General features: G+C 40.8%; 1 protein-coding gene across 1 annotated transcript in view; it reads right to left on the bottom strand.

Moving 5' to 3' along the window:
- The window catches only part of LOC140158759 (tRNA modification GTPase GTPBP3, mitochondrial-like), a 77320-nt gene that overhangs the window by 38938 nt on the left and 24272 nt on the right, over window positions 1–14110 (bottom strand). The window contains exon 2 of the mRNA XM_072181967.1: window positions 983–1449. Coding sequence (XP_072038068.1) covers window positions 983–1421 — 439 coding nt within the window. The 5' untranslated portion in view covers window positions 1422–1449. The remainder of the gene's footprint in view (window positions 1–982; window positions 1450–14110) is intronic.

The raw sequence follows: 14110 nt of genomic DNA, 5'->3' as shown, positions 1-14110 counted from the left end.
ATCTACTTTTTATAACTCTTTGAAATCTGTAACATTTTAAACTACAAAATTATGTAGTAGGCTATTCCATTTAAACTCCACACAACCCCTGTGGAAGATTTTGGCAATATCTTCCAAAGGGAGAGTATGTTTTTCAAATATAATTGGTCAGGGTTAATCATTTTGAAGCCCAAACTCCCTCTGTATTATGGCTTTACCTATATATTCTACAACTGGAGTGAGTATTTCAAATAGAAGTTACCCAACTGTTTCTTCTATGAAAGAAAAAGAGCAAGGTACATCAACTTGACATGGGGAAACAAGTAAAATACAGACTATTTGCTTATTATATTTTGTTGTCTGTCCCTGAAGAAGAGCAGTTTATCTGCTCGAAAGCGTCAGTTTTTTTTTTTTACTGTTTGGTTTTGTTTGTCTGCTATGTACACAGTGATTTTCATCAATTCCAGTGTACTTTTGTACTGTTTTCCTGACACTTTTGTGGCCTCTGGAATTGGCAATTTTTGGCCACCGAACTTTGCCTGTTTTTGTGCGTACACTAATTGTTTGGTTTTTCATGTCTAGCTGTTAAATATGCAGTGATTTTCATCACTCGTTCTAGTGCACTTTTGTATTCCCATTGATCCTTGTTGTTTTTGCAAGTTTAGCACTTCTGTGGGCCTTGGAACTGGTAATATTTGGCTATCGAACTTTGCCTACTTCTTATGCCTACATTTGCTGTTTTGACCCCTCTGCATACTAATAGTCTGTATTTTACTTGTTTTCCCACATCAAGTTGGTTTACCTTGCTCTTTTTCTTTCCTGTTGTTCACATTAAATCCTCTTGCATCATTTATTGATCCTTGATGTGTTTTGTGTCCTCGTCCGTTGGATTCACCATTACCCACTTTGTCTATTCTATTCAAAACTTATACTCCCTCTGTGGAAGACTTTAGCTAAATCTTCCACTTGGGGAATGTGGACTTTAAATGTCCATTCAACTTACCAGGAAACCATAATACTAAGCCTCTGTCTAACATCTCTCTACTAATAGGATGATACAAAGCACCAACGGTGGCCAATCTTGGCTCTGGTAGACTACTCCTACCAGTCATAGCTAAAACAACATCGGAAGCCTTCGGCCCGGAGATGCGAATGACACCTACACCACACTTCCCATGTCCAGAAGAAAGAGCAAAGATGGTAGGTCTACTTCGTGTTGTTAGTTCAACAAATTGACAAAATGATCTTGTACCAGGGTATGTTTTTAGTCTGTTGTGCTGAAAGCTTGTACCAGGGTATGTTTTTAGTCTGTTGTGCTGAAAGCAAATGGAATTGACAGATGGTGTGATCCATCTGGGATGCTTTGGTGTAAGAAATGGAACCTGTGTGACTGCTGGTCTAATATGACGTGGACAGAGCCTTTGTAGCAGGATAAGCCTCATGATGTCTTCAGTTGGTTCAAGCTAGTACCTGTATAGAGGTAAAATAGTAGAGACAAAAAAGAAGTTTTTTCACATTCAGATTTTGAACAAATCTAGTATCCACAGCTGCATATAATAAGGAAAGAACAGTTTACCAACTCAAAGTGTTATAATTAAACAAGACAACAAATAAACACAAATCCCGACTGGCAGACAACCAAACTTGGAAAAAAAAAAAGCAAAGGAATGTGCTGGCATGGGATTCGAACCCACAACCTTCCGATCACTAGACAGATGCTCTATCCATTAGGCTACCAGCTCCACTGATAAACGGTGGTTAAAACTGGGTCTAATGCGAGCACTCGAGGTATACAATACACACAAAGCAAAGAAATATTATGCAAGTACACAAGTACAGGAGATCATTACTGATGCTTAATCTTTTCCCCAGCATAATACAAGTAAAGTAGGTAATGGGTATTCACCTGTATTCACCTGCCTTCACGGGCTCCTGGTAAGACTGTAGTCTTATTTTTGCCCACCCACACTTATCACAAAAACCACACTGCGTGGTCCTTAAAAATTTGCCGAGGCCCTAAGGCCTTTTAAGAAGATCACAAACACTCTTGGTGCCAAACTTCTCTTCACTACAGAGTATCCCTTGCACTGCCAGATTGATGAAAGAATACTATTTTGCAACACAACTTCATGGATGGCCATCATTCCTTGCACTAATTGTTTGTTGACCATTACTCTCATAACCATCACTTGCAGAACCTGCTGGGTGACCATCATTCTCTTTACTAACTGAGTCACATACAATAATCATCGTTTGACCATCACTTCCGATACCATCACTTGCAGTAATTGGTGGATGACCAACGTTCTCCTTTCTGTGTACACGTGTCCCTTGCACAGTTGGTTGGCCATTAGACTCATCACTATTGCTTGCATTGCCTTAAAATGGATGACCATCTATTTCTTTAATTGCATATCTCATACACAGAATGATGGTTGCATACAATATTTTCAGCACATTTGTGTCCATTTGCACTTGCACTGTTGGTTGACCATCTCTCTTGTTACCATCACTTGCGGTACCTAATGGATGAACCACATTCTCTTCACTACTTCTGACCCTTGCTCTTAGCTTTTGGATGGCCACCACTAATTACCATCACTCTCATTACTATCTCTTCTGTTGACTAAAAAGTTACTGTGTGCTAATAGCAGAATTTGTTCAGCTTCTTAGATACATGTAGGTATGCATCCACCTCTGTCTTGAAGCTATTTATGGTAGGTGCATTTACTGCAGATGATGGGAGCTTATTCCAGGTATCTACCACTCTGTATGCAAAGCTGTATTTTTTGCGGATATCTAGACGGGCAAATTTCTTGTGTATTCGAAGATTATGGCCTCCTTTATCAACCTCCTTCATCTCAAACAATGTACTCTTGGACATGTCATTTATGCCATGCATTATAATCTTGAACACCTGAATCATATCGCCCCTTAATCTCCAATATATATGCAAGAGTTGGTAGATTGAGTCTTCGAAGTCGCATTTCATATGGAAGCTCACGAAGAGATGGAATCATTTTTGTGGCACACCTCTGAACTTTCTCAATGACAGTTATATCTTTTTGCAAGAAAGGACTCCAAACACAGTTGGTCAGAGGTCAGATTGGCGTGAAGATCTTCATCAAGTTTGTTTACAGTAAAGAGCGATTTTTTACTCGTTTTGCCACATATTTTTCATTTAATTCCCACTGCATGGTGTTATTTATGTACTCCGGTAAAGGTATTGTGACATTATAAGAGTAGTTGAGTAGAACTGAGAAAGATTTTTGAAGATTTCATAGTCATCATTTTAGCCAATTTGAAATGTCAGGTTCCAAGATGGCCGCCAGTAGTAGTGAACCGAGTCTAGGTGATACTGAACGGAGTCTTCCAGGTGCTAGAGCAACAAGACCAAAACGTAACACAAGTAAGAGTGTATCTTCAGTAGATCATATTAAAGATGACAATGACACTGAGGTTATGTTGGTGACTTCAAAGAAAAACAGAAAGGAACCGAGAGGCATGAAAGGTATACCAGTTTCCACTTCCCAAGTTAAGCTTTCATCAGTCTCAGAGTCTGTCAAACCCAAGGGGAATAATGATAAAACTAAAACTAGTAGTAAAGCAAGTGTTAGGGAGGATGAGTCAGATGACCGACCCTGTGTTAAATGTGATGGTATGATTCATGACCAAGTAAAAGCCCTACAGTGTGAATTCTGTGGTGTGTGGGTCTGTCTTCACTGCACTGGTTTAGCAGAGGATGTGTATGATGCTATTTTGGACAATGAAATTCCCAACTTTTTTGTCATGCGATGGGTGTGTTTCAGCAGTACCAACTATTAAGAATATGATAAGTATACTCCAAGTAATTAAGCAGGAACAAGGGGATAGTAAGAAGCAGATGAAAGACCTTAGTACCAGGGTAGATAGTATTGAGAGAACAATTGATGATAAGTTAAAAGACACCATTGACGAATACCGTGATCGTGAGACAAGAAAGTGTAATGTTATCATCCACAATATACCCGAGTCATTGTGGGATGAGGAATCACAAGAGAGGAAGGAGGCAGATATTTCTGAAATCGGCAACATGTTCCGGCTTGGTCTAGATATACAGGTTGGGACCCAAGTTAAGCTGGAGTCAGTTGTTAGACTAGGTAAAAAGACGGGTGAGAAACCCAAATTAACAAAGGGTCACCTTGGATTCAGTAAAGAGTAAATGTGAGGTGCTCAACTCAGCAAAAGATCTTAAAGAAACAAGGTTATGGAGTAACATATTTATTACACCAGATATGTCACCGAAAGAAAGGGAGAAAAATAGGTTGTTGAGGGAGGATCTCAAGCTACGTAGAGATGATGGTGATTACGAGAGTGGTGGTCAACCAACAGACAGTGCAAGGGTCACAAATAGTAAAGAGAATGATGGTCATCCACCGGCTACTGCAAGCGATTACGAGAATTGCAAAGCAGGTTCTGCAAGTGATAATAATGAGAGTGGTGGCCAACCAACAGACAACAGTACAAGTGAGAGTGATGGTAGCAATGATCACCCAACAGACAATTCAAGTGACAGTGGAGGAAATGAAACAGACGATGCAAGTCATAGAGATGAGAATGATATAGTTATCTATCTGACAGCCCAAGCAATAGTGACAGTGATGGGAGTGCAGAGTATAACAGACCGGCTTCCAAGTTGAGTAGTGAAGCAGCTTTTAAGCTGAAATGTATGTACACTAATGCTGATAACATCATGGAAATAGAAACGTGTATTGAAGCTAATCAACCAGACATTATTGGAGTAACCGAAGTGTTACCAAAGTATAGAGGAGACCTCAATCAGGATGCAGAATTACAGATTGAGGGTTTTGATTGCTTCACAAATGATAAGAAAGGAAGAGGGATATGCATGTACACTAAGAAATGGTTGAAAGCCATTAGATGTGATGACCTAAGTGCATCAAGTGTTAGGGAAAGTGTGTGGTGTGAGATAAAGCTCAAGAACAAGGATAATCTTCTTATTGGGTGTATATACCGTAGCCCAAATTCCAGCAAGGATAACAATGAAGATCTCCTTGATATGATCAACAAAGTTGGTAAAAGGAAAAGTTGATAGTAGGAGACCTGAATTACCCTGAGGTGGACTGAAATTCTTATATATTACATCATCAGAAGGTGAAGCACATTATATGGAAGTAGTAGATTTGTGACTGTGAGCTGCCTTCAAGACAATTTCTTGTCACAGTTAGTTAGTTTTTACACAAGATATAGAGAAGGTCAGAAACCGAGTCTTCTAGATCTGGTCATTGTAAAGGAAGAACAGTTGGTGTGTGATATAGTCGAATCAAGCTCCCTGGGAAAGAGTGATCATGTTGTAATACTTTGACCTGCGATGCTATGTAGATGTAAAAGAAGATAGACAAGCAATATATAACTATGTCAAAGGTGACTATGATGGCCTAAGAAGTGACTTAGGCAATTGTGATTGGACAAAGTTAGACAAACTTGACATTAATGCTAAATGGACAGCATTTGCCGATAAGATACAAGGAGGTATGAATAAACATGTCCCGAAATCAAAGATAAAAACCAAAGATGACAAGAAAAGACGGAAGCCTTTGTGGATGTGTGAGGAAGCGGTGAGAAAAGTAAAGAAGAAATCATGCATGGAAATGCTACACAGCCACCAAGCAGTATGAAGATTACCTAGTATTATGTGAAACTCCGTAACAAAGCCACTGGTGGTGTAATGCGAGCCAAGCGACAATTTGAGAAGAAATTGGCAGAAGATATTAAGGCAGTTCCGAAGAGTTTTTGGAGCTATGTACGCTCCAAAACCAAAGTCAAGACTGGAATTAGTGATTTAGATAAAGATGATGGAACAAGAACACAAAGTGATGAAGATAAAGCAAACGTCCTGAATGCATTCTTTGCAAGCGTATTTTACCAGAGAGGACTTAAGCCATATTCCGGTACCGGATGTGAAATATGATGGTGACCCACTGTGCAGTGTTGAAATAACCACTGAAGAGGTTATGAAAAGGTTGAAGAAACTAAATCCATCTAAATCACCAGGACCGGATGGACTACAGTGTGGGCCAAAAACAACTTTACCCAATTTTAGAGGGTGGTTGCTAGAATTGTAGAAGAGCTATTCATAATATTGTTACATAATCTAAATGTATATATTTCTAAAAGTATGTGAAGAAATGAAAGCAAAAGAAGCTAAATTAACAAAATGGTGCTAGTTTTACGTCCGAGGGTCAAAAATCACTTTGTCCACACGTAATTCAATGGTATGTGTCCGATTGCTAAGAGTACGGCATACATATGCGTTAGGCATACATGTAATTGGTAAACACGTTTGGCTTGTCTTTGTACGGAAACTCCGAAAGCCATATCGGATATTGTTGTATGATGATGAAATTTTGCACACAAGTCTATGGAGAGTTACATCATCATACAACATTTGTGTCGTTTTTTGAAAAATGTGTTGTATGATGATGAAATTTGGAAAATTACGCACGACGCGAAAAACATGTTGCACGATGATTTCACACTCTTCGTCAAATTTTCATTGGCTCGTTATTATTGTATGTCTGATGATGAAAGTGTACGATGAACAGTGTTACGCACGACGTAGTGTCGAACGCTTTCACATCATCATACACACGCCACGCGTTCGTCATGCGTGGCGAAAATCCACATCGTGCATCACCGATTTTTTTCATCGAACATCCACCTGCACAGCTTCGTTATACAACATGATCCACTTCGTCAGACATACTTCAAGTTCAAGTTCGTTATGCGTGGCGAAAAGTCCACATCGTTCATCTTCATCATACATACATTTGAAAAACATGCAATGTACATCATCGTACACTTCACCACATACATGCATCGTACACTCAAGTATCGTTAAATAGTAATTTCAGAAAGCATGTTTCACAAACTACAAAGTACGGCGTGCTATTTCCCTACAAACCTGTTTCAATTAAAATTTTCTTTAAGCTGAATTTTGTGTCATTTACACTCAATTTTGGCCCTTAATTGTAATTAAATTGCATAAAAATTGGCAGATACCTATTTACCTGTTTATTGTTTGCACTACTTATATATACCATTTTTCAGTATAGCAAAATGAAATTAATATAATATTCGTGCTCAATCTGATTTATATTTTATTTTGCTAGTCATTTAATAGTATTTTCACAAAACGGAGTAATCCCAATCAAAAATAGTCGAAAGGGGTTAGTCTACTGCCCCGGGGTCTACTGAATGTCAATTTTTTGTTTCTTAAATAGCCTACTATGCACGTACTCAGAGTCACGAACTAGTAAGATGTGAAACAACTTCCAGTTGAGATGCTTTCTAGCCTATAAAAGAAACACTTTAGGAAGGTTTTGTGATCATAAGGGGAGGCTCAATTTTCGGTTGTTTCTGTCATTTCTGCATTTTGTCTTTTACCCCTGCCGCGTAAATTATTGCTTAAAGGCGGGACTACACCCCTGTCCAATTTTGTGCCATTTTGTCATTTTTCTAAAAAATCATAGCGCATTGGTGACAAGTAAGATATGTATATTATAGGGGCAAGGACTACAACTACTGCACTAGAAATTTTTATTTCAGCACAGACAACAGTTGTGGAGTTACAGTCAAAAATGAGGGAAAACCAGTATTTGATCAATAAATCAATAAACTACTTGCCTTGAGTTGCTGAATTTTCAGTGCAGTAGTTGTAGTCCTTGCCCCTATAATATAAATATCTTACTTGTCACCAATCTGCTATTTTCGAGAAAAATGCAAAAATAGGCACAAAATTTGCCAGGGACCGGGTGTAGTACCCCCTTAACATGGGTAGGCCTACAGAGATTCTAGAAGGAAGTAGATGGGCCTAATACGCATACATCCAATATGTTCCACAGTGGTTACGCACGAGGGCAGGACGAGGGATACTTTTTTTAGGAGCGCACCATTTGATTTCCACTGGGGGGGCATGGGAGTTTTTGAGAAAAAAACTTCTCCCACCCAACTCTGTATTAGGCCTCACCCAACTCTGTATTAGGCCTAGGTATAAATTAAAATTGAAAAAAAAAATCCGCCACCTTCGGCCTGACCCAAACTCACATGCCCCCCCAATCTATGGTGCTTCCCTTATCATGTTTATGCTGAAAACATTATTTATGGTGTCCTTTACTATTATGTAACACTATTAAACATGTTTGGACCATAGACCTTCAAAATGATGTAATCCCACAATGGCCCTACAGAAAAAGGATAAACTTGACCTGTACGACCTTGTTTCTGGTGCTCAAGAGAACATGCAAATAGCATCATCACAGGTATAGCTCGATATCTTCAAGTGATGATGAGAGGAAAACATCTGTTATCTTCAATTGCCTGATATTTTAGCTTTATATTAAGAAGTTTTCACAAACTGTTTCAGTCTGTAATTTTCCAACAAGTTACGGGCTGTACAATAATTACCCCCGGGAATAATTAGCGTGCCAAAAATGCATTCGGCCCTTCTCGGAGCTTCTCGGCCTGCCAAAAATCTTTGCCCCCCCCCTCACCCTTTGCACATGCCAGATTTTGGGAACCCAATGAGCTATTCCAGATATTATCCACCCCCCCCCCCCCCAAGATGACACTGGGATTTCCCATTCCTTGTTCTCGCAATATTATACATGTGAATTCCCATCTGGGAAATCTTTACATTCTACAATTACTTCCCCCTTTCTCTCATTCCTTCCCGCAGTGGCGTGCGCAAAAAGGGGGGGGAAGGGGGTTTGTACATCCCCCGCCCACTTTTGTTGGTCATTCGCGTGAAATCAGTCATTCGGGGGAAATTCGGGGAGTCCGTCACTTTTGGCGGTGCCAAAACGTCAAAATGTGCCCCCTCAAAATAGGATTCCTTGCTCTTTAAAAACGCTAAAACCCCAAAGCTTCCCCTGGACCCCACCAGGGGCCCTAAGGCAGGCCCCTGGACCCCATCCGTGAGGGGCTTCGCGGCAAGCCGCTAGCAGTGCCCGCACCTTACACTCCTAACCATGAACAACCTGGCCCCGCCACTTCGAATCCCGGGCTTTGAATGTGATGCGCACGCCACTGCCACGGTTCCTTTAAATTACTTTCCCCTAAATTACTTCCCCTTCTCGTCCTTAAGTTTCCCTTCCTTCTCTTTTCTTCTTCATTATATTCCAATTTCTTCCCCTTTCTCTCATTCCTTCCCCCTTCAATTACACTCACTTAAATTACTTCCCCTCAAATCAGTGGCGTAGCTGCCGGGGCAGGGGGGGATTCCCCCTGCCAAACATTGCCTATTTGGGCCCCGCCCCTCAGACCCTCGCCCCTAAGCTATTTGGGCCCCGCCCCTAGCGAAGGAAAAAAAAGGGAGGAGAGAGAGCGAGGAGAGGGAGAGAAGGGGAAAAGAGAGGGGGAGATAGGGAGAGGAGGGGAAAAGAGATGGGGAATCCATACGATATGCAATACCATACGATTGTTGTCAATAAGCCTGGCAAAAAATGTCTATTTGGGCCCCCGCCCCCCCTAGTGCGGGGAAAAAAAGAGAAAGGATGGAGAGAGAGGAAAAAGATGGGGAAGAGAAGGGAAAGAGAAAGAGGGAATATATAGGCCTACGATATGTAGGGCCATACCATTATTATCAATATACTCGACAATATACTTGTAATGACTTCTTGAAGACAAAGAAATATAAATCTTTTGAAATGCTAATTGCACAAAAGCACCTATAGGAACAGTATATTGACTAAAACAATAAAATGGTCAACCCAAAAAGAAAAGTCGGAAAAGGTGGTCAAGAAGGTTGTAGCATGCCCCAACCGAAAATTTTCATATCGACACAAAATTGGCCGATTAAGTCATTTACCATTGAGCTATTTCAAACTTGGGGCCGGATTTACGATTAGACCAGATGGGTACCGGGTCCAGGCCCCTAAAATATCCTAAGGTATGTTCCCCAAAACACCATGTTTTGGACCGAAATATGGTAACATTGCTAAATTGGCCTTTACGTAAAATTTACCTTCATTTTGGGCTAAAATTGTCTGAAATTTGAAATTTTTAGCGCGCTTAGCGCGCACTTTAACCAGGAAATTAGCAAGCATTATGGCCAAAATTCATTTCTATTAAGACCAAATTAGTAATAAAAAAGCAAATTTTTCTCAGTAATAACCCGGTTTACCATTTTCTCTCTTGCCAACGTATTGCCAAATTTAAGCGTATTTACCTTTGTTTTTATTTTTCTTTGATATATTTGAAAGTGTACTTTTCTTTGAAAGTACTCTTTCTTTTTGATGGGGGTGCGTGACACCACTCGCACCTACCCCATTTTCGTTTGGTGGATTGGGGCCCCCGCCCCATCACGGCTTGCCCCCCCCCCCCTGGAAAAAATCCCAGCTACGCCACTGCCTCAAATCCCTCCCCCTGTTTTTTCAGTTATTCAGTTCAGACTCGGGGGGGGGGGGGCACTTAACACAAATGACCATGCGGGTATGTTCCCCTCGAAAGAACCCCTTTTTGGATTTCGTAGCTCTGAAAGACGCCCTATATTTGACTAAAATAGAGCTCTGAAAGACCATTGATGTTGATAATTTCAGCTCTAAAAGACCCCAAAATTGCTCATTCGTCGTATGTCTGGGTTTTTTTCAGGCGATTTTCAACAAAAAAGCTAAGAAAGACATTGATTTAGACTGTTCGCAGCTCCAAAAGACCCCCTTTTACCGGTACGCCGTCAGCTCCCAAAGACCCACCACCTCAAAATACCGGGGGGAACAGAATGTGATCACTATCTCACATGGTACAAGAAAACGAATCGCGAAAGTCTAGACTAGTGACTTGGGCCCGATCTTGGGCCATGTCCCTGTCTGCTTGAAATGTCCATCAACAGATAAATTCAAAAAAGCCCCCCCCACGCCACATCATCCATTTTGACTTTTTGAGGTGTTGGGTCTTTGGGAGCTGACGGCGTACCGAAAAGGGGGTAAAAATCAAGGGTCTTTCTTGGTTTCTGGAAGAGACCAGAAAATGTGAGGAATGGGCAATTTTGAAGGTATTTAAGGCAGCTGATGTGTACGCGCAGACATGCACATGAGGTGACGGTGGGGAAAGGGTCGGTATCAGTGGCGTAGCGTGGGTCATCCGATTGGGGGGGGGGGCACCGACCATAATTGAGTGGCACCGGGTCTCACTGGGGCACAAGCCGTTTTTGGCCATTTTCTTCTGGGATTTTCTAAAATTTGCAGTCGATGGGGGCACGTGCCCCCGTGCCCCTATGACGCCACGCCACTGGTCGGTATCCCCCCCCGCAGTGGCGTAGCCAGCACTTTTTCAGCGGGTGGGCAAAGAGGGAACAAGGGGGGCAAACCAACTTTTAAGAGGGGAAACTTTGAAAATAGTCAAAAAATGGGCTAAAAATCTTACATATCAGGGCGGCCAGCATCCCACTGTTAGGGGAGGGCAAGACTTCTCACAGGGGGGATCTGCCCCCTTCCCCCTCCCTCCCCGCTCCTTGACTACGCCACGCCACTGCCCTCCCGTGCTATTAAATTCAGACATAATTATTTATATTTCATGCAAAATGCTTGAAATTATGTTAAACGCCCCGGAACAATTGAAGAGCTTTGTTTCAAAACCCCTTATACTAGTACATCCACTTGAGCAATTTTGGGAAAACATCAAAAAATCATCAAAAAAAGTATTGACATACGGTATGAGGGTTTGCAACAAAAGCAGTTTTTGGTGGGATGCTTGGGTAGGATAGGCATGACGTGAAAAAATGCTTTTGTTGAAAACCCTCTTATATCAGTGATTTTTCGGATGATTTTTGTATGTGTTCTTAAAATTGCTCAAGTGGATGTAAAGGGTTTTGAAACAAAGCTCTTCAATTGTCAGTGATGGGGGATAAACTTATGGCGGCCAACCGAAGGGAAAACCAATGTTTGAGGTAACAAACATGTCGAATATTGTGCATATTCTTTCCCTCAAAATTGGAAACTTCAGGCGGCAAGTCCATAAATGAGGGACAAATACCCAGTGACAGCGCCACGGGGGGGCATGTGGGGAAAATACCCCGTCAGAATTCTTGTCCCTGTTGCCCCCAGTAAAAACCAGGAAAAAATTAGGAAAATGTCCACTTTTTACGGAATTTTTGCGCATAAAATTTGTTGATTTTGCCCCCCTGAAATTCACTTTGCCCCAATGCCCCCCCCCCGAAAAAAATTCCTGGCGCCGGCGCCACTGCAAATACCCCGATGTCTCCTTTGTGCCGCCCTTATTTGATAGGGTGCAGGCAACTGGGGGAGCCCAATGAGGGGCTACTGACGGCAAAGCCCACGACCGCGGTGGGGGTGGGGGGATAACCCAGGGATACCCCGATGCTCCTTAGTGTTCTTTTTCGCCAGCGCATAGGGCGCTGGTACCTAATTCTGAGATGGGGTTTGTGTACACTAAAGATTAGCTAAGATTATAGCCTTCTTCTATTGGTATGAATTATTTTTTTTACTTCTCGTGCATGGTGGAAATGTTTTTGATGTCTGCTAATTCGATTTGCAAGGAAAAGAATGTATGTTTTGCCGTTTCAACGATCTAAAACGATTGAGTATTGCCAAAGTTATGTTTGAATTAATTATGACTTAAAAAGTTATCATAGGTTAGGCCTACACATATAAACATAAACTTGTTCAGCAATCAGCATATCAAAAAAATGACATGGTCAAAGCGGGGAATGATCACGAGGTCATATCAGTGGACTACTGATAGCATGATGTTTGGTTGCCTGTGAGTGCATAATTGATATGTTGATAACAGATCTAATAATGTTGTGGAATCAAAATCTTCATTATATGGACCACATTGAAGTCAAAGTAATTATCTATCCTATCCTGTATCGTTTTATGGATAAAATTGACTCAAAATGTTATTGATGATATTATTGCTATCTTTAACATTAGTTTTGTCTTTTCAACGGGAAAAATCCGATTGAAAATAAAGTTTTTAGGGGCTAGCTATAATATTGAACAATATATCCCATATTTTGACATGCACTTATAGAAAATAAATAAATTATTGTCTTACTTTATAAATGATAAATAGGCCTACTGTAAAATGACACATAACTAAAGTGAGGCCAATTTCTATCTTTTTATTTGATTCATAAAATTACATTCAACAAAATGATTGAAGACTGAGAAAACACACAATGCAGACTACAGAATGGAGTAGGTAAGATGCCATGTCCATAGCTTTGCAGGAGTTTCGGACTAACAATCAACACATTCAAAAAATACAGCTAGTATAAAAGTGAAGATTGTAGTGAATGATCAGTCCTTTATCATGTGCTTGCCACTATCTACTTTATAGTAAACTATACATTGCGAAATAATATAAAATTATTTTAAAATAAAATGTGTATGTAAGTTGAGTTAACATAGCGAATTAACTAACAACTGCAGTGTATTTCTTGATTTTTATAATAAGCATGGGTAAAAAGACAAAAATACAGAACAATTTGGAGTAATGAATTAAAGAGTTGACAGGAGTTATAGGAGTTAATGTGTTTTGTTGTTTCAGTGTGCATGTTCTCACCATTGATGGTTTGGTGAACTGTCATGTAACATGGATGTAAGCGTGATCCTAAAAAATGCCTTTCACGGTGACCCAAACTATTTACAAGACCTCTTCTGCATTGACGCTGGCCTTCCCTTTTAAAGGGAATTTTTATCTTTCATGTCCTTTGATAGTTGTTGGGGTAGTTTGCACCCCTGGATCCACCACTGAATCATGGTGAATCAAAGAACCAAAAGCATGCAAAGAGGGAGGTACGTCTTCGTTGGGCCCATACAAGGCAATAGGCCTATTTATATTTTATTTTTTAATTATTGTACATGTTATTTCGTATACGTTATGTATACTAAAGTGTTTATCGGGTTTTTTCATACTTGCACAACTTAAAATTTCCATACGTAGGACCCTATCTGCATCCCTGCAGTTGCAGTGGCGTAGCTGCCGGGGGCAGGGGGGCAATTACCCCTGGCAAAAATGCGTATTTGGGCCCCCGCCCCTCAGACCCTCGCCCCTAAGCTATTTGGGCCCCGCCCTAGCGAAGGAAAAAAAAAGGGAAAAAGAGAGAGAG

Source organism: Amphiura filiformis, chromosome 8, assembly GCF_039555335.1.
Source record: "Amphiura filiformis chromosome 8, Afil_fr2py, whole genome shotgun sequence".
Taxonomy (NCBI): domain Eukaryota; kingdom Metazoa; phylum Echinodermata; class Ophiuroidea; order Amphilepidida; family Amphiuridae; genus Amphiura; species Amphiura filiformis.
This window is presented reverse-complemented; position numbering and strand designations above follow the sequence as displayed.